We start from the raw sequence: 20,079 nt of genomic DNA, 5'->3' as shown, positions 1-20,079 counted from the left end.
GAAAAGGGCAGAGCGGCTAACATGGGAACCGCTGCATCAGCGGAAGAAAAAACGGTGCATAAATATTTAAGACGCATCGCGGAATGGCAGGGAGAAAAGCTCCCCTCTGATACGTTATCCCGCCTGCTGCGGTGGGGACAGAGAAGGGAACTTTTTGTTAAGCCGAGTACAATTTTTAATAAAACTGTGTGGGAGCGGCTAGGCTCCAAGCTTTGGAAGTCGGTGGCTCAGGGCGATAAGGAAGCCTTTTCCCTAAGTCCAGTATGGAATAAGACAAAGAAGATAGTGAAAACTCTTGCGGCCGAGGCAGGAGTGCAGGCGGCCCTTTCTGAGCTTTTCCGCCCAACGCCCGAAATGCCTTCTGTGTTGCCGGTTGGAGCCAGGGAGTTTTTCGGTGGTGAGGACACGGTGATACCTTTGGCTTCCGACCTGGATAATGTTGCCCCTGTTACGGTTCCATTACCCTCCAATGTGGCCCTCGGCCCCGATATAACTAATCCGGCTACGGTCCCGCTACCCCCCGATACGCCCGAGCCTATGAAAACAGCTTTGCCGTATGCACCCCCTCCCAAGCCATGCCGTGTCCACGGGACCTGGGGGTGTCACGAATGCGGGGAAACAAAGGAGGCTCGGGTGAAACACGTGTCATCACAGGTATATCCCAATTCGACTACGCTTATTCAGTGTACCCAGTTTAATGCCTTTTATAAGGAAATGGAGCGCCGGGGTCAACAGCTGCAGGCCATTTATAACAAGTTAAATCAAATGCAAGGTCTTCCAGCTGGATCATCGCGGTCGCGTCTTCCCAAAGAGGGGGAGCTGGAGAGGCTCCTCCTGACCACCCGTCGGGCACAGGACGAGGAGGTGCTCCGCTGGAAGCGAGCCCTGGACGGGAAGACTTTGGAGTGCACGGCGCAGGCAGAGGCTCGTGCCGTGGCCCCGGAGGTCGTTCGGACCTACAAGCAAGTAAGTTGTTTTGGCAGGAGCCTGGAGAAGGCGTCCTACGCTGGCTGGTCTACGCCTGGGACAATGCCGAGAAAACCGTTATGCTTCTCCGGTAGGAGCTGCAATAGCTGGGTGTTCTGACACAGGACTTACAGTTTAAAAGAAGCCAAGCAGGGAAAGAAAAGGAACAGAATGAGTTAACCGAAGACAGCTCATTCTTTTCTGGCCCTGGTCAAGGACACATTGCTCACAGCTAAGATTAATGAGAGCTGAAAAACCGCCCAAAAAAGCTACAGCCCCCATTGTGTTTTTGAATTTTTTTTTGAAAGAAGCAAAACCATTACAAAATAATGTCCTGGTAATTTCCCCCGTAGAAGCTGAACCACGACGGTGGTGGAAAAGACGAAAAAATACTCACATTATTGACATTGCCAAAGTCCAGAAATTCCTGCTTAAAAGGACATTGAGAACTGACCTTGGTGAAGCAACAAAGGATTGTATACTGGCAGGAAGAAATTCGGGACTCCTGCTGAAAAATGTGATATTCATTGGATTGTAAATGATATTACCCCCCCCCCCTCATTACTAACCCCAGCTTTCTAGAGTTTAATTGTTTTTTGTTCTTAAAGTTTGAGAAAACTCAACCAAAAGGTTTGTTGAGTATTCTCAAAGGGGGGAGTTGTAGGTTACTAGGCATAAATTTAGGTAATTTGGAAGAATGGCTTTGAATTTATGTGACCCTAAGTACCTTTATGTAAAGTGCTTTTGTTAGCCTTGCTAGATTTTTGTAAATTTTGTGTTATGTGCTGATATTGGCAGCTGTAAGACTGCTTGATATTAGATGTAGCCTATATTAATATAGATAGGTTGAAAGCAGATGTTGTAATTAAAGTTATTCTTGAGAATGTAGCCCCCACGGTGGGAAAGTACAGATAATTGTTCACAGAAGAATATCAGATGGGTGGGGGCTAGTTAAAAGGTACACCCTCCTAGCTAAATTGATGGTGGGATAAGCTAGTGTCCATGGATGGAACGTTTCTGCAAGGAAAAAAGGATCGGGCCCAGGCGGGCAGGCAATAGACAGAGAAACTTGGAAAGGAAAAAAGGATCGGGCCCAGGCCGGCAGGCAATAGCCAAAGAGACTGGAAATCAGGTTGAAAATTTTTGAGGGTGCAGCGGGAGTAAAAAGTAATTAAGCACAAGCGAGTAATTTAAGGCAGAGTAAAAAGTTAACTCTGTGGTTGCTAGAGGGAACAGCAGTTGAATTTTGTAAAGATGCTAAGAGAAAAGTTTTTGGTGTTTTAAAAATGTTTGTAAATATATATAGGCAAAGAAATTAGTTTGCAATTGCTTGGCTATAAATAATTTTGTTGCATTAGCTGAAGATTGTATATAGTGCTATGTAATTGAAATTGTATTAGGCTTAAGGGCATATAAGTGGTGATGTTTTCCTTCAGTGTTTAAAAGCAGAAGTTAAAAGTAAGAAACCTTAAGCTGTGAATAGCTTTGACTTCAGAAGCAAGCCAGAAGCAATTGTATTAATGTAAATGATTTAACTGATGATGTAATTCCCCTTTTTGCCTGATATTAATAAGGGTATTTGTATATTTTATGTAATGATTGCTTGCCCAGTAGGGGTAGATTTGCTTTTGTTTTTTAGATATTATAGAAAATTGATGCTAGCTGCATAGCATTTAATGTACCATGCATTTACTTTATAATGTAATTTATGTTTTGTGTTCTATGTTTTGTTTTGTGGTGTTTGTTTTCTGGCCAGAATTGTTGTTGTGTTATTTTTATTGGAGATTTAAAATGTGCTTATGGTGTGTTTTCTTTATTTCTCCCCCCCTCAGTGTCAGTTTGATCACCTGACATATGAGGGATGAATTGGTAACAGAAATTTGTCACAGTTTGGTGAGCAATAGAGATTGGGGGAACCCTGCAGAATTTACACCATCTTTGTGTTTTACCCTTGTTAATTTATGTTTGTTTTGTCTGATGTTGTTGGTGTTGTATGTTATGAATTGCATGGTTGTAGATGAGCCCTATAGATTAGGAAGCATTATTTGGGTTTGGTTTTGTTTTGTTTAATTGGTTACTGTTATTATTTTTTTTTGCCCTTTTTGTGTGTTTTGGAATAGAGGGGGAGATGTGGATGTGGGGTTGCATTTTCCCTATGCTGCTTTGGTGGAAAGTTACAGTAGCGTGGTCACAAGTACAGAGGGATGAGATAAAGTTGTTATGAGAAAGTAGGGAACAGCCAGAGCGAGGCAAATGCCAGGTGGCCTAACTGGGATCAGATAAGTTACATGGGAAATGGGAAATCAGTAAGCAAGGTGGATTCCGGCGAAGTGGGTCCGGCCTTGGCTGCGTCCTCGGGCGCGATAGCAGGCAGATACGGAAGAGCCACACGAGACGCGCCCAGACGCCGCGGAACCAGAGCCCCTGGAGAACAACTACTCGGTGGCTGCGCCAGGACCTTTGGCTGCTCTGCTTGATTTTGTGTGATTGCATATTAATTGTGTTGCACCCCCCTTTTTGTTACCCATAGGTTTGGAGACGCACGCTCCGGGCAGTGCAGCATGGCCAGTTCCCCAATGCGCTCCACAAGCCTTCGTGACTCTGGGCTGGGCTCCTATTCCGTTGGACACGGAGATTTATCCTCGCCTGGTCTTGCCTTTTTGCTTGCTGTCGCGCTCCTTGTGAGGGGAGGCGCCACGTATGATCTTATACCCCCAGTAAATGCTTGGCTGACTTTGGCGCAGAGTGCCATAAATACTACGGCCTTTTGCTTGCCCCCTGTTCCTACAGTGGGAGCCCTTATGGAAACCTGCTTTGTGGGTGTTTGTACCGAATTGGAGGTGTTGCAACGGCACACCTGGCTGTTTCACTGGCTGTTTCCTATTTCCAAGGATATACCTTATGAAGAGTTGTATGCTTTGGGGCCTGGAGCCTTTTTATATAAGCTAGATGCCAGTATGTATTCCTTTCGTTTGGCTAACGTGACAGTTGCCATTACCTGTCTGAATTTTATTAATACTAAGCATGTAGCTATTAACCATAATAATGTGGAACTTGCTTGTCGCCATAAGAGGAATGTATCCTTTGCTTATGCACATCTGAAGTTGCCCCTGGGGTGGTTTCTGTTATGCAGCCGCACAGCCTTTACCTACATTCCAGCTAATAGTTCAGGTGGCCCCTGTGCTATTGGCCGTGTGGCCCCTTTGTTGTTTCCCCATCCCATAGTGAAAGGGCATCGCCAGCGGCGGGAGAGCATTCCCTTAAGCTCTACCTGCAAGGCAGATGTTACCTTGTTTTCAGAACAAGAGGCAGCAGCCCTTGCCTTTACCCTGGTGGGCCTCCCCGGTCTGGTGGTGCATAATTACCATGCCGTAGCACATCTTGCCTGTACTGTGGCGAAGGCTTTGAATTTAACCTCTACTGTTCTTGCCTTGTTAACTCAAGAGATGGGAGAAGTTCGCCGAGGAGTTTTGCAGAATCGCTTGGCCATTGATTATTTATTGCTGCGACATGGTCATCCTTGTTCTGATTTTGTGGGTATGTGCTGCTTTAATATTACAGATGCGAGTGCGGCTATTGAAGCTGATTTGGATCGTTTGCGCCACCTAGCGGAGGGCATCCGCCAGCAACAGGGAGATTTCTGGCTGTGGTCATGGATGTCGTCGCTACGTGGCTGGGCTGCACATTTACTGCAAGGTTTTATGCTAGGGATGCTATGTATTTTTGCTGCTTGCCTTTTGTATTTTTGCTATTTGTGTGGCCGCCGTTGCTGTTGTGTGGCACGCACATTGGCGGAACCCTCCTGGCCCCTTGGGCCACTTGCGTTACCGGGAGGAGGGATGTAATAGGTAAAAGTAGGGCATTGCGGAAGATATTGTTACGGTTTAGTTGGCGTTTTTATTTGCCTTTTAGCTTTGGCTTGTGTAGATTGTAGTATTGATTTTATAAGCTGGGAATGTACTGCTAATGCCTTCTCTCCTTTTCTTTTTGATTTTGAGAAAAGGGGGGAGATGTGGGAACTTGGCAGATGGGTATGTGAGAAGCTTTTGTGTTTAGGCTTTAAGGACGTGCTAATTAGGCTGTGAGCTGTGCCTGAGATGCTGGCCTTGGGCTGGTTCTCATCTGCCAGTAGGCAGTAAACAGGATAATAAATCAGAAAGTTGTACAGGATGACAATTACCCTATGAAGTTATAGCTGTGCCTGTGTGTATCTTATTAACCAATTAGCAATTGTTTGATTGCCTGCCATAATTGTATATAAGAGCATGCTGGAGAGAAATAAATGACTTTGCTACCAATCACATTGATTGTTGGGCTCTGTCCGTGCCCGCCTGAGAGGCACCGCGATGCAACAACCCACCGCCTCTCAGTTCTTCTAATCGATCCCGGTTTGTTGTAGAACAAGGACTTTTATATAAGAAAATTCTTTCTGGTGGACACCAGGAAGGCCAGCATCCTCAAAAACAGTTGGTAGTTCCAACTAAGTACCGGGACAAGCTCTTAAGCTTGGCCCATGATCATCCCAGTGGTCATTCTGGGGTGAACAAAACCAAGAACAGGTTGGGGAAGTCCTTCCACTGGGAGGGGATGGGCAAAAACATTGCCAAGTATGTCCGGTCAAATGGATAAAGAGTGTTCTTCAATGTCAAATATCTTGTTGTTTACATACTTAGTAATATATGTAATAGTGCATGTGTTTTATTAATCTGTTTATTTTAAAGTTCTAGGAGGAAATCACCGCCAGTGTGGTTCCCCCACTGTCTGCGATTTGGGGGGGGGCATAAATAAACAGATCAGGGTTAAGGTCTCTTTTACCTGTAAAGGGTTAACAGGCTCAGTAACCTGATGAACACCTGACCAGAGGACCAATCAAGGGACAGGATAATTTCAAATCTCTGTGGAGGGAAGTCTTTGTCTGTGTCCTTTGTTTTGGATTGAGTCTCTTTTTGGATTTAAGAGAGACCAGTGAATCCCTCTTTGTTTGATTCAAGGAGTTTGAATCAAGGTATTTTTCCCAAGGACTAGGGGAAAGGGAGGGGGGGATAGGGAATCCCTCTTTGTTTGATTCAGGGAGTTTGAATCAAGGTATCTCTCCTAAGCACTAGGAGAGGGGAGGGGGAAAAGTGAATCCCTCTTTGTTTGATTCAAGGAGTTTGAATCCAGGTATCTCTCCTAAGTACTAGGAGAGGGGAGGAGGGAAATGGATTATTTCCCTTTGTGTTGAGATTCAAGGTGTTTGGATCTGTGTTCCCCAGGGGAAGTTTTTGGGGGAACAGGGAGTGTGTCAGACACTTAAAACTTGAGTGGTGGCAGCAAGAACCAGATCTAAACTAGAATTTTAGTTTAGAAGAGTCCATGCAGGTCCCCATCTTGTGAACGCTAAAGTTCAAAGTGGGGAATAAATCTATGACACAGGGTTTAAATACAATTCACTGAGTTTAACTCTCCTTAATGCTTTCTGAGCAGTCCTGGAAAGATAACTCTGGCCCGTGCTTCAGCACACTGATAAACTGAGGTGCAGGAAAGTGTGTGTAGCTGTAGTTGTACAGAATCTGCCCCAATATCCCACTTACACTTAGAAAATACATTTGCAGTTAGACTTCATGGAGGATATTTCCTCAGCATTTCCTTCTCCTCGCTGGCTATAGGCTCGTGAGCCGCACAGGACTTGAATAAGGTTGACATATAAGTGGCTTTTCCTGTGCATCAGAGTCTATCTCCCCATTTCCTAAAAGATGTGGGGTTTTAATCTGTTTTACAACATGTGCCCTGGAAAGAGCATCCTGGGGCCTCATCCTGTCAGACTTCAGTGTCATAAAACGGCACTGTTTTATAAAAAACATGCATAATTGCTTTCAGTGGTAAAACCCCCAAAGAGAAAAGGAATAATGAACATAGAAAATGAAGGGCAATTATAGTTCAAAAAGCACCAGTAAGGGAACGTATTTTCAGATTTGGCATGTTCAATGCAGACACTGCAATTTGTGCTACAGAGTCTGAGCTACACTGTACACCAAGCCTATTATTTAATAATTCAACTATGATTTGATTATGAGCACTGACTTGAGTTAATTGAGCTTAACATAATACTAAATTGCAACAAAAAGAAAGGAAACAATAAAATAACGGATGTTTTCAATATGAAATGACTATATACGTTCCCTAATATTTCAATTGATCACAACCTCAAAAGCATTTCTGAAGAAAAGCTTAAAGAGAAAATAAAAATGAAAAAAGCTTTAAATTTTAAAAAGTCCACAGCATTTGCAGTGACCAATCTTCTGCATGAATTTCACTCTCTACAGTTTACTGTTCTGCCTAGCAATGTGGAACTTGTCACGACTAGAGTACAGTAATTATCTGAGTACGATAAAAATCTCATTTACACCAGTAAAGACAGACAATGATTTCAACACAGAAATATGCAGACAATTATTGAGCACACTGATATCTATTTATCCATGTATACATAGACAACTTTCAAATGAATCCGCACAATACTTAGCTGTGAAACTGAACTGTGAAATTTCTCCAGCAGCTGGCTACAGTACTGCTGTATTAAAACATGTTTTTCATAATATGTTAGTACATCACTTTGTCCTTCACCAGGAAGATAAGGAAAAAATCTAATGAGGAAAGAATTATTTACAACAATCGTAGACAATGTGACAAAGCAGCAGCAGCTCATTAACTCATACATGAACAATGAGCTGTAGATTCTTCCCTTACTGGGAATTATCTTGTCCTCAGTAAAGCTATATCCACTGTTGTCATTTATATAATTTTTAAAATATGTTATTTATTTTAAATTATAGAACACCCCACACCGACACACCAAATAAATAAAATTAGATAGCAGTCCATAATATTTAAATTTGACTCTTCCGTTAACATACATGTAAAATTGATATTTACATTATGGTGTCTGACTCATTTGGCAATAAAACTTCCCAAATATTTACAGAACAATCATGACTTTTTTTTTTTTTTTTTTTACACTAACCTACAGATTCTGTACATCCAGTTGCTGGATTTAAGTGATCTGAAATACTGATACTGAAAGTCAGATATTTTAACAGGTAAAAGCATAAGAATGGTTTATCAACTGCCAGATTTTAGACACCAATTCAGGAAGCATGTGCTTAAATCCCATTGACTTCAATAGTCTTAAATTGGAGTTTAAATGCTTTCCTGATTTGGAATGGATTTAAGCATGTTCTTTCTTGAATTGGGACTATGTTTTGTCTCTAGTTTGACTGTCTAAGAGTGCAAGGATACACCTTTATATCAGGCAGAGTAGTCCCTATTAAAAATCCACACTGAGTCATGAAGACAATTTATACCACTGGTGCATTTCAAGGTTTTTGTCAGTAATAATATCAAAGTAATAATGTTTCAGGTCATTATGGTTTTAAGTCTGGTTTTCTTTCAAAGAGATATTGGCTATATAAATTGTATTACATTTCTTTAAAAAAAATCATATTTATTTTATACGGCTAGGCCAGAGAAAATTGTGATCAGCATCATCACCAGTTATTTTACTATATTCACACCTCCACATTCATATTAATTCTTTATCCAACCTTTCTTAACACCTGTTTAATCACATGCTGTTAAAAATACCATTTAATTTTAGTAAAACCTTTGAGCACCTCACATCATCTGCATCTGTGCAGCTACTTATCTTCTTCTTCTTATCTACTTCTTCTTCATCAAATATACATACAAGAGACTGGTCAAACTATCTACCATACAGAAAGTGTCAGCCAAGTTACATGAGCCTTTATTTAGAATGGCAGCTTTTAACAACAAACTCCCTAAAAACTCCACTGATCACACCTTACTTTACTTACAGGCTGATTCTCACTGCATTTCATTTTACGTAGTCATTTGCACCTGTGCAAAGTTAGGATTAAATTTTACCAAATCACTAAGCATAGGCAGAAGTGACTTCCAAGGCTTGGAAGAACAGACCAGTGGGTTGACATTTGAGAATTGTTGAAGTAAAGAATTTCTTTGGAAAGGAATCACAAATTAAATGATTTCCATTTTTTGTTATTTCGTTCTTATTTTTCTTTTTAACCTACCAGGCATGATAATATTGGAAAAACCCAGCTTCCTTGTTATCGATACCCCATGAGTAAACATGGATGTGTAATCTCTCCTAATTTGTTCAATGTCTCCATGAAACAGTTGAAGAGAAACTGCCAGACCTGGAAATGAAAAGAAGAAACAAGAGACATAAGAATGGTATAATGCAACATTATGTCTAACATCCACTCAAACATTTTGTTTCAAACGGAAACATGATATTTAATATTAGAAGATTTGCATAATTCATTACGATCTTTCTAATTCAAAAGTCTATAACTCTAAACCAGGGGTAGGCAACCTGCGGCACGCAAGCTGATTTTCAGTGGCACTCACACTGTTCGGGTCCTGGCCACCGGTCTGGGGGGCTCTGCATTTTAATTTTAAATGAAGCTTCTTAAATGTTTTAAAAACCTTATTTACCTTACATACAACAATAGTTTAGTTATATGTTATAGACTTATAGAAAGAGACCTTCTAAAAATGTTAAAATGTATTACTGGCACGCAAAACCTTAAATTAGAGTGAATAAGTGAAGACTCGGCACACAACTTCTGAAAGGTTGCCAACCCCTGCTCTAAACCATCTCAGAAGTTGTATGCATTTGGGAAGGATGAACATTGTAGAAGAATCCTCCATGTAGAGAGCCAGATAAGCACTAGAGAGCCATCCAGCCATACACAAGCAGTAACAAGGTGGCTATCATTGGTCTGTAGCTGAGGCCATTACAGCAACTCAAACCTTAGCCAAACAGACCTAATAAGACCTTACAAGAACGCACTGTGACATTGAACTCCATGTGTTTTATGAATATGTGCTTATGAATGTGAATATAACATAACTGGAATATGCTTTTTGCAAAAGGTCTCTTGTAATGTATCATAACAAAGATTATAACCTACTGAATATATTCCTCCTATTTGTATGTATGTATAGTTCTTGTATCTGAAGCTAGAAATATGAAGTATAACTCTGAGGTCCTATTGTAATTATGCAAAGTGTGGGCCATTAATAGTGGCTTAGAATCTTGATGGCTCCCATTGACGAGGACAATTGGTTGTGAATGGGTTTCTTTACCTGCAAGCCTTCCTGTGTATGTGTGGGCTAGCCCATGGGTAATGAAGAATGAGGTCTCATAGGACACGTGGCCACTTCACATGATACTGGAATCCATCTTTAATCTGGTACTTTTCCATTTAGAAAGGGGGGTGCGGACCCAGAGAGACAAAAAATTCCGGCCTTGTGCCAAAGCTATAAAAGGGGGTGGACCAGAACAAAGGGGACTGCCAGTCATGAGAACACCTCTGATTTCCACCTAAGATGTCTGCTGGAACTAACAAGGACTGTACCATGGGAAAGGATTGGGCCCAGACTAGGAAGGAGTTTAGTCTGTGAAAGAAGCTTATTGGGACATTTCTGAGGGTGAGATTTTACCAGTAATCAGTTTCTTAATATATTAGGCTTAGACTTGCGTGTTTTTGCTTTATTTTGCTTGGTGACTTACTTTGTTCGGTCTGTTATTACTTGAAACCACTTAAATCCTACTTTTTATATTTAATAAAATCACTTCTGTTTATTAATAAACCCAGAGTAAGTGATTAATGCCTGGGGGAGAAAACAGCGGTGCATATCTCTATCAGTGTTATAGAGGGCAGACGAATTATGAGTTTACCCTGTAAAAGCTTTATACAGAGTAAAACAGATTTATTTGGGATTTGGATCCTATTGGGAACTGGGTGTCTGGGTGCTGGAGATAGGTGACCCAGTGAGCAGTTTTGGTTAAAGTCTGCAGCTTTGGGGGCGTGGACCAGATGTGGGTCTGTGTTGCAGCAGTCTAGCATGTCTGGTTCAACAAAGCAGGGTTCTGGAGTCCCAAGCTGGCAGTGATAACGGGCTCAAAGGTAACTTCAGCACGTCAGGTGACAGTCCCAAAGCCATCTCACGCACTTCTGGGAAATATCAATTATTAGTAATACTTTGCTGCCACTTAATCTTTTCATTTGCTTGTTTATCAAACCAATCACCACCTAGTCTTACAAAAAACTAGAATTCCGTATGTATCTTAAAGCAGTAGGACAAATGCATCACTCTCCTCCTTGCCAACAGATAGCCACACGTTGGAGAGCCCAAGAAAAAATGTGCATATGAGAAAAAAAAATTAAGGTGCAGAGTCACAAAAATACCAATCTTGATAAAGGTTCTACAGAGGTATTTCTATAATTAAACTGAATATTTTTATCATTACATGTCACAAAGGTATTTGAATATTAATCTAAATAAAACATCAACATTTACATAATAGGAAGTCACACCATTGTTCTTGAAAGGCATTAATTGTCTAAGAAAGTACTATACAAAGGGAGAAAAACTACATTATTGCTTGCAGTGTCCTGAAAATTTAATAGAAAAGCAGATGCAAATAAAATACTGTCTTGTCTGATGCAGAGCAAACGGTATAGTGGTTTTGAAGGTAACTACCTTGTGGAAGAATGTGGGAGTCTCAATGAACACCTGTTATCATTACATATGGCTACATCACCAATGCACTTCTAATCACAGCAAAGCTTATGAAACTCTTGCTATTAAAACCAAAAGCTCAAGGTAAATTAGAACAATGTAAGAAAACCAAATCCTGCTACTTTTCTGCTTAAACACAACATTGTGTGTTGAACACACTTTAACTCTCATAATGGCTAAAGTTATAAACAATCATTTTTTCAATATGTTTAATTCACTCTAACAGAGGCTCTGTTCTGTGTGCTGGAAGACATGGTGCTCAAGGGTTAATGAGTACAATATACTACTCCTCTTCCAATGAAATAATGGTTCTAGAAGAAAGGCGTGCCTCACCTTTGGTAATTTCAGTATATAATGTAACTGGAAGCACCATGCTTCATCATAGCTGAAATTAACAAAAAGGATGTGTTTGCTTTTTGGTTATTTCAATATAATCATTGTGACAAACGTCAGGATGATACAGCTTGTAAGGATTAATCCTCCCTGATCTCAGCAATACTTGAACTTATTTTATGTGTCAACAGACACACAAGGATGCAGACAGGGACAAATTCATGACCCACATTAATAAGCGGAAACAAGCAGATTAACTTAAAAAGTCATGAAGGATCTTAGAAGATAAAGGAAGGCACAATAAATAAATACACACACATATGACAGCAGGGCAATCATTCTGTGGGATTAGGATTTCCCCACTGAACAGTTTATTTTGTAACTGATCATTTTGTGGTTGTTGCACCATTGCTTACAAAATCTGGTAACAGCTACGGTCAGTCAGAATACTGGACTAGATAGACCACTGGTCTAATCCAGTACAGCAATTTTTACCTTTCTTCTATAGTTTATTATTTACAATAACAATTTATTATTTTGATGAAGTGTCAGCTACAGGGCATGTAGTGCCTTTGAGCAGACAATTTCTGATAATATTTATGCAGTGTTGTAGTTTTGTCGGTCCCAGAGAGACAAGGTGGGTGAGGCAATATCTTTTATTGGACCAACTTCTGTTCGTGAGAGAGACAAGCTTTTGGGCGTACACAGCACTCTTCTTCAGGTCAGCTCTGTGTAAGCTTGTCTCTCACACCAATAGAAGTTGGCCCAATAAAAGATATTACCTTGTCCACCTTGTCTCATTAATACTTATGGCAGTTCATTTTGGTATTAATGAGTGACTAAATCCCTTGAGGTAAAAGTGCGTTTGCATCTTAGGTTATTAATCGCGCTAAATAGCAAATGGTTGATATGAATATGCTCAGCTCACCAATGGGCCTTTTCATTTACTTTGATTTCATTTGCAAATCACCACCACAAAAGACTGATGACATCCACTCCATTTCTAAGGTACTGCTCCCATTCACAACAAAGCTACAGGAATTGGTTGTCTCAGTCAAAGACATTTGTTCTGTAGGAACTGTACAGACCAACCAACTCATTTCATATAAGCAACTGAACAGCTGTGAAGAGGTAATGACTTTCAGTTACTATCAACCTGGACCACATGACAAACCATGACCTAGAGAGAGAAATTTTAGCCTGTTACCAAAACCTCATTCTTTTTATATATCAAGAAATATTTCACTAGTTTATCAAAGATTTTTTTTTTTAAATTACAATGTTGTCTCCCGGGAAACCTGAGAAATATTTGCCATGAACCCAGATCACATCAAGTAGAAGAACAGTGTTAAAAACTATCAGATATTGTACACTGCCAGGGGTCATGTAATGTTGTTATCCTCCCTAGACATTTTAAGTTAAAGTTCAAGACCTTGAATCCAATTAGCATTTAAAGATTTCTGCAATCTTTCTTTTTCATTTATCTCACAGATTTGCCTTGGAGAATTCTATTTTGCTCATAAAAATGAGACATTAAAAAATATCAATGGCAAAAGCAGTTTTAACCAGGGAATGGAACTGATTTTCAAAGGAGTGTATACACTGACTCCTGCAAGAGAAGACACATATTACAGCTCTGTGTTTCACAGCGTTCACTGTTTCAAACTGCAGGAATCATCTTCTGATCTACAAAAGCTTAAAGAAAAACTCTCTAAGGCATCTATCATTTAGACACATACAAAGATAAATAATTCAATATTTTTATTTTGTGTACCATCTTTCATATAAGCTATACCCCAAAATATATTAGAATTAAATAATGCAAAAGATAGTATTTAGACACTGTAGACGGGCCAGACTCACCCCTGCGGCGCCTCCTGCTGGTGACTCCGGGAATTAGCTCGTTCCAGCGCTGGAGCACCCTCTGCAGGCTGGTGATCCGCCTGTCTTCAGGCCCCTGTGTCCCGCCTTGGACCCGGTGCCCTTTTACATGGGGTGCTGCCCCCTAGCAGTAACCCCGTTCTCTCTGGGTTTCCCCTGCCCAGGGAACCCCCACCCTCGCCTCAGTATTGGCTACTGCCAGTCATTGTCTAGCCCCACACTCTGGGGCAGACTGCAGTATCAGCCTACTCATCACAGGCAAAGGGGTTTGGACCTGCTGCCTTGGCCTACCCCTGGGCTGCCCTCTGCAACCCCCAGTACCAGTTGGCCCTTCGCTAGGCCGCAGCCTGGGGCTTTCTAGGCTGGAGCTCCCCAGCTCCTCAGCCTTTCCCCAGCCCTGCTTCACCCTAGGTACCTTGCCTATAGCCCCTGCAGCCCGGCCCCTCTTCCTCTTCAGGCAGAGGAAGACTGTCCTGGCTTCCCTGGCCTTTTATAGGGCCAGCTGTGGCCTGATTGGGGTGTGGCCCAGCTGCAGCCACTTCCCCAATCAGCCTAACTTTTAGAGCAGCAGCTCTCAAGCCCTGCCAGGTCACTTTTAAACCCCTCAAAGCAGGAGCAGGGTTTCACCCTGCTACACACACATAAATCATGTACTATATGTGGCAAGAGATTTTAAAAACAGTAAAGACATTGTATGGTAAATACATTCAAACATGCAGTAAATGCCAATAAGAAAGAGAAATAGAAAAAATTAGAGGCATAGGCAGATGGGAGGAAAAGTATGTTTGAAGATAAAATCTGAAAAAAGGGAAGGAAAAATACAGGTAGGTCAAATGGAAGAACTTCTAAAGGACAAGTGTAGTAAGCTTATACTAGGGGACTCAGCTGATAGATGACAAGAGGAAGTAGAAAGGTGAGAAGAAAGGAAATATTAGCAAGGTAAATTGTAACACATCCATGAAGAATTTTAAACACAAGGAATGCAATTTTGAACTATTTCACAGCAATTAATGCATATGAAGACAGAAGTGACACGAATATGGTGTAAAGGTGAACTGAAGCATTATGCATAGGCTAGAGAGCTGAGACTTTTACGGTACATCTAACACTGCAGCTGGGAGTATGCCTCTCAGCTTGGGAAGGCAGTCTCTGCTCAAGCTAGAGCGCTAAAAATAGCAGTGGGCACGTTGTGGCATAGACAGCAGCACAGATTAACTACCCAATAGATACAAGCCCGCTCACACACCCCGGGTCCATACTCCAGTGGCTAGCTTGTGCATGCTCTCAGCAGCAGTGTAAACGTACCCTTAGAGGTAAACAAATTGCAACAGTGAAGGCAAGAAGAAAATAAGGCATGAATGAGGATTTCAGAAGGAGAGTCAAGGCAATAAGATATATGGGCAACATAGCTGAAAGCTGTGATAAGTTGATTTACAAGCATGGGAGAGAAGAGGAGGAGATGTCTCTAAATATTTAGCTGAAAAAGTTGAGGACAGAGCCATAGTTTTAACTCACCCAGAGAAAGGTGAACAAAGGCATCATAAGATTACACAGTATCTGAACTGTACATTCAATAAGACTAAGGCCTGGTCTACACTACGAGTTTATGTAGAAATTAGCAGCGTTAAATCGAATTAACCTAAACCCGTCCACACAACAAAGCCACTTTTGTCGACATAAAGGGCTCTTAAAATCAATTTCTGTACTCCTCCCCGACGAGGAGAGTAGCGCTGAAATCGACATTGCCATTTCGAATTAGGGTTAGTGTGGCCGCAATTCGACAGTATTGGCCTCCGGGACCTATCCCACAGTGCACCATTGTGACCGCTCTGGACAGCAATCTGAACTCGGATGCACTGGCCAGGTAGACAGGAAAAGCCCCGTGAACTTTTGAATTTTATTTCCTGTTTGCCCAGCGTGGAGCGCTGATCAGAACAGGTGACCATACAGTCCCAGAATCAAAAAAGAGCTCCAGCATGGACCGTACAAGAGATACTGAATCTGATCTCTGTATGGGGAGATGAATCTGTTCTATCAGAACTCCGTTCCAAAAGACGAAATGCCAAAACATTTGAAAAAATCTCCAAGGCCATGATGGACAGAGGCCACAACAGGGACTCAACACAGTGCGGCGTGAAACTTAAGGAGCTCAGACAAGCGTACCAGAAAGCCAAAGAATCAAATGGACGCTCACGGAGGGAGGGGTGACTGATGACTGTAGCTATCCCACAGTTCCCGCACTCTCTGAAAACCATTTGAATTCTTGGCTGAGCTCCCAATGCCTGAAGGGTCAAAAACATTGTCACGGGTGGCTCAGGTTATATGTCGTCACCCCTGGTGAAAGCAAAAGGAAAAAAATAGTTTCTCGCCTTTTTTCAATGTCACCGTATGTCTACTGGATGCTGCTGGCAGACGCGGTGCTGCAGCGCTATACAGCAGCATCCCCTTGCCTTGCCTTGCGGACGGCAGACAGAGCAGTATGACTGGTATCCATCATCATCATTCGGTGGGTGCTCCTGGCTGGCCTCGGTGAGGTCAGTTGGGGGCGCCTGGGAAAAAATGGGAATGACTCCAGGTCATTCTCTTCTTTAAGTTTTGTGTAATGGAGATTCAGTCCTGCCTGGAATATCATGCCAGCTGGAGGCTTCTGCCTCAGGCTGTTCTCCCAGTCAGCAGCACTGCGTGGTTGCGCCTACCCCAGCCTACTCCTTGCTACCAGGGCTCACAATCAAATACTTAGACCCCCACATTTTGCTGGAAATAAAAAAATTAAGCTGCCGTTTAGAACTGTCCCCCAACATACATTTTGTATTTTACCAGTGTCAACCAAAGGCCCACATACAAGTGGAGATTCAGTCCTGCCTGTGCTTCTATCCTAGTGCTTATCACAGATTCCCATTTTCAGCTATAGGCTGAGCAAGTGCAGAATGGTGGTTCATTCTACTTTGCTGTAAGCCAACCACCCTCCCCTCCCCTCCCCCTTTGATCTCTGCTTGCAGAGGCAATAAAGTCCGTGTTTCAAATTCATGCATTCTTGATTATTTTATCACACAAATGGGGGGATAACTGCCACGGTAGCCCAGGAGGGGTGGGGGAGGAGGGAAGCACCGGGTGGCGTTGTTGTAGGGGCACCCCCTAGAATGGCATGCAGTTCATCATTTCTGCAGGATGTCTGGGGCTCTGACCCGGAGTGGCCGTTTGCCTCTCTGGTTCTTTAGTAGACTTGCCTGATATTCTAGGCAGGACTGACTCTCCATTAGACAAAACTTAAAGAAGAGAATGACCTGGGGAGTCATTCCCATTTTTGTCCAGGCGCCCCCGACCGACCTCACCGAGGCCAGCCAGGAGCACCCATGACAGCAGCAGACGGTACAGTATGACTGGTAACCATCTTTGTCAACTTACAAAGCAGCCGACAGTACAGTATGGCTGGTAACCGTCTTTGCTAACTTGCAAAGGCAAGGGGATGCTGCTGTGTAGCACTGCAGTACCGCGTCTGTTAGCAACATCCAGCAGACATACGGTGACAGTGAAAAAAGGCTGAACGGGCTCCATGGTTGCCATGCTATGGTGTCTGCCCGGGCAATCCAGGGAAAAGGGTGCGAAATGATCGTCTGCCGTTGCTTTCACGGAGGGAGGACTGACTGACTGACATTTACCCATAACTACCCGCAACAAATTTTTGGCCCCATCAAGCACTGGGATCTCAACCCAGAATTCCAATGGGCGGGGGAGACTGCGGGAACTATGGGATAGCTATGGAATAGCTACCCACAGTGCAACGCTCCGGAAGTCCACGCTAGCCTTGGTACATGGACGCATACTGCCGAGTCAATGTGCTTAGTGTGGCTGCGTGCACTCGACTTTATATAATCTGTTTCTAAAAATCGATTTCTGTAAAATCGGAATAATCCCGTAGTGTAGACATACCCTAAGAAAGAGAGAAGCAAGATAGAAAAAGCATAGTGGCTGAGATTTAAACTTCGTGATTTCCACACAGGAGGCATTTTAAAACAAAGGTGGAACAAACACCAAGGAGGAAGCAGTGTGATCAATATAATTATAACCATGACAGGAGGGAAACAAACATTAGCGCATAGCTCTGGGGGTACTTTAGGAGGATGGACTGCTGCACAGTATCGAAGGGACTAGAATATAAGGTCCTGTTATAACTCAAGTTAGTTGACTGTGAGTGAACTCAAGCCAACACCTTTTATAATCTAGGCACCCCACAGATGTTTGTTCTAGGACATTAACATTTTAAAATGTTATAACTCTAGTTAATTAAAACAGGACCTCAAGTCCTAGTCTAGGCATAGTGCAAGACAATGAGAAGCCATGAGTAGCTGGAAGAAACAAGGTTTTTAACTACAACTACAATGTGCTATAGAGTTGTTTGTTTCCATGCTATGGCCAGAGAGCAGGGGCGTGCACAAGGGGGAACAACCAGGGGCATGTGCCCCTCCCCCAATAATTCGAGGGGGCACAGAACTCCTCCAACCCCGGGGCCGCAACATGGGCACAGAGGTTCTCCGGCCCCAGGGCCGCAGCGGGGGCCCTGGTGCCACAGCAGGGGCACAGAACGTGCCCCCCCAAAAAGCAATCAAATTTAAATTCCTGCACACACCCCTGCCAGAGAGAAACTCAAGTTGCAAGTTATCAAAATTAGTTTTATGTGGAAGGATAAGAATGATGAGAGAATATTGCTTTTCTGTGAAAGGAAGTTTCAGTGACAGGACAGTAATGTGTCAGACTTCAGGTGACGTAGGTTATTAAGAAGAGTGTGGTCAACAGTAGATTTGAGAGAGGTGAGGAAGATACCAGAAAAAAGGGAATGCAGTCATGTTAAGAACTTGGGATGTAATAATATGATATCGTTTCACCTCTGAAAACTTGAGTTCATTTCTGTCTCAGATCATGTCATGTATCTGATAGCTTCATATCGATCCCCACTAATCTACGTCCCTATCACCTCCCACCTCCACTCCCATCACACAATCATCAGTCAAGTCCAGAGAGGCTCAGTGTTAGTAAAAACTGGAGTGAACCTGTTAGAACTTGAGTGCATTCACAAGAGGGTGTTGCAAATTTTACAAAAATCCCTGCAATGTGTCTAGCTCTAGCTAACACTATCAGTATTTCAGTAGCCCCCACTAAAATATAAAGTATATATTTGGTATTCTTAGAAAAATGGTCGCTAAAATGTGCAAAGAAACCAATTAATCCGCCTCCAAAAAATTAGTACAATTTTTTTTAAACAATCAAGTACACTATTTTTTTCCCCTAAACCAAATCTTACGTTTTTATCCTCTTAATATTTAACACAATAAATGCACATTAATATCACTCCTTACAATAATCCAGTTGCAAGAATAATACTAAAAATAATATTGTATGGTATTGCAAACAGTTTTTCACTCCTTTCACTTGCAGCGTCAAGAGATTTTTCTCCATTTAGTTGCATTACAATTTGCCATAGATTATTATTCCCATTCAGAACACAGATGATGTATAAAATAGACAAGTTACTGAATGAGCATTCTACATTTTTGTTAGGTCTGTCATTTTACATTAGGCTTGTTCTGATGCTGCTGTATTGATTCCTGTGTGTAGCTCTGAAGTGGAGAGAAAGGAAAACTGTATTCGTTATGCCCACAGCCTATTCACTTATGTTTGAGGTTTTCTGAATAAAAAGTGTTTACATTCAATTTCTATCCACAAGCAACAGAAACTCCTAGATCATATTAAGAGGAAAATGTCAAGCAGCTGCTCAGGAAGCTGACAGGAAAAACTTGGACAGACCACTAACCAGCTCCGCTTGTTTTTTAGAAAGGTAATAAAATCAGGCATCTGTCCAAACAAAGCTCTCAAAAGATTTTAAAATAACTCTGAAAGCGCACAGGTGTTTGCATTTCTGACAGTGTTTAAAGTGTCCACATTGCAATGGCACAGACAACAATGAGCAGTCGGTATCTATCCTGCCCTAAAATTATTGGTGTGTCAATTCACTGCAGTTTAAAACAATGGAAAACAGAGGGTGTACGAACCTGTGAGTTTCGATTCACAAAGGAATTCATGAACTAAAGTACTGGTCAAGTTGTGGGGGGGGGGGGTACCAGCCAACCCCGGCAAATTCACTTGAAGGCATGAGTCTGATTAATCTGAATTGTCAAGGAAAAGTCCAACAGCTTTCCCTCTGTTCCCAGCCTTTGATGTCTGAGTGAGGATTCTTCAAATCGCTGGTACAGGAAGGGAGGTTCATTGGCTTTCCAATTCACTTTTGACCACATG

General features: G+C 42.1%; 1 protein-coding gene across 3 annotated transcripts in view; it reads right to left on the bottom strand.

Annotated features, from left to right (window-relative positions):
* Positions 1–20,079, bottom strand: part of DOCK4 (dedicator of cytokinesis 4) — a 428,604-nt gene that overhangs the window by 181,287 nt on the left and 227,238 nt on the right. For all 3 annotated transcript variants that reach the window (XM_045031826.1, XM_045031832.1, XM_045031842.1), the window contains one exon: positions 9,054–9,179. In XM_045031826.1, the coding sequence (XP_044887761.1) occupies positions 9,054–9,179 (126 nt within the window). The remainder of the gene's footprint in view (positions 1–9,053; positions 9,180–20,079) is intronic.

This window comes from Mauremys mutica, chromosome 1 (assembly GCF_020497125.1).
Source record: "Mauremys mutica isolate MM-2020 ecotype Southern chromosome 1, ASM2049712v1, whole genome shotgun sequence".
NCBI classification, from domain to species: Eukaryota; Metazoa; Chordata; order Testudines; family Geoemydidae; genus Mauremys; species Mauremys mutica.
The sequence above is the reverse complement of the archived record's forward strand: the minus strand, read 5'-3'. Positions and strand labels throughout refer to the sequence as shown.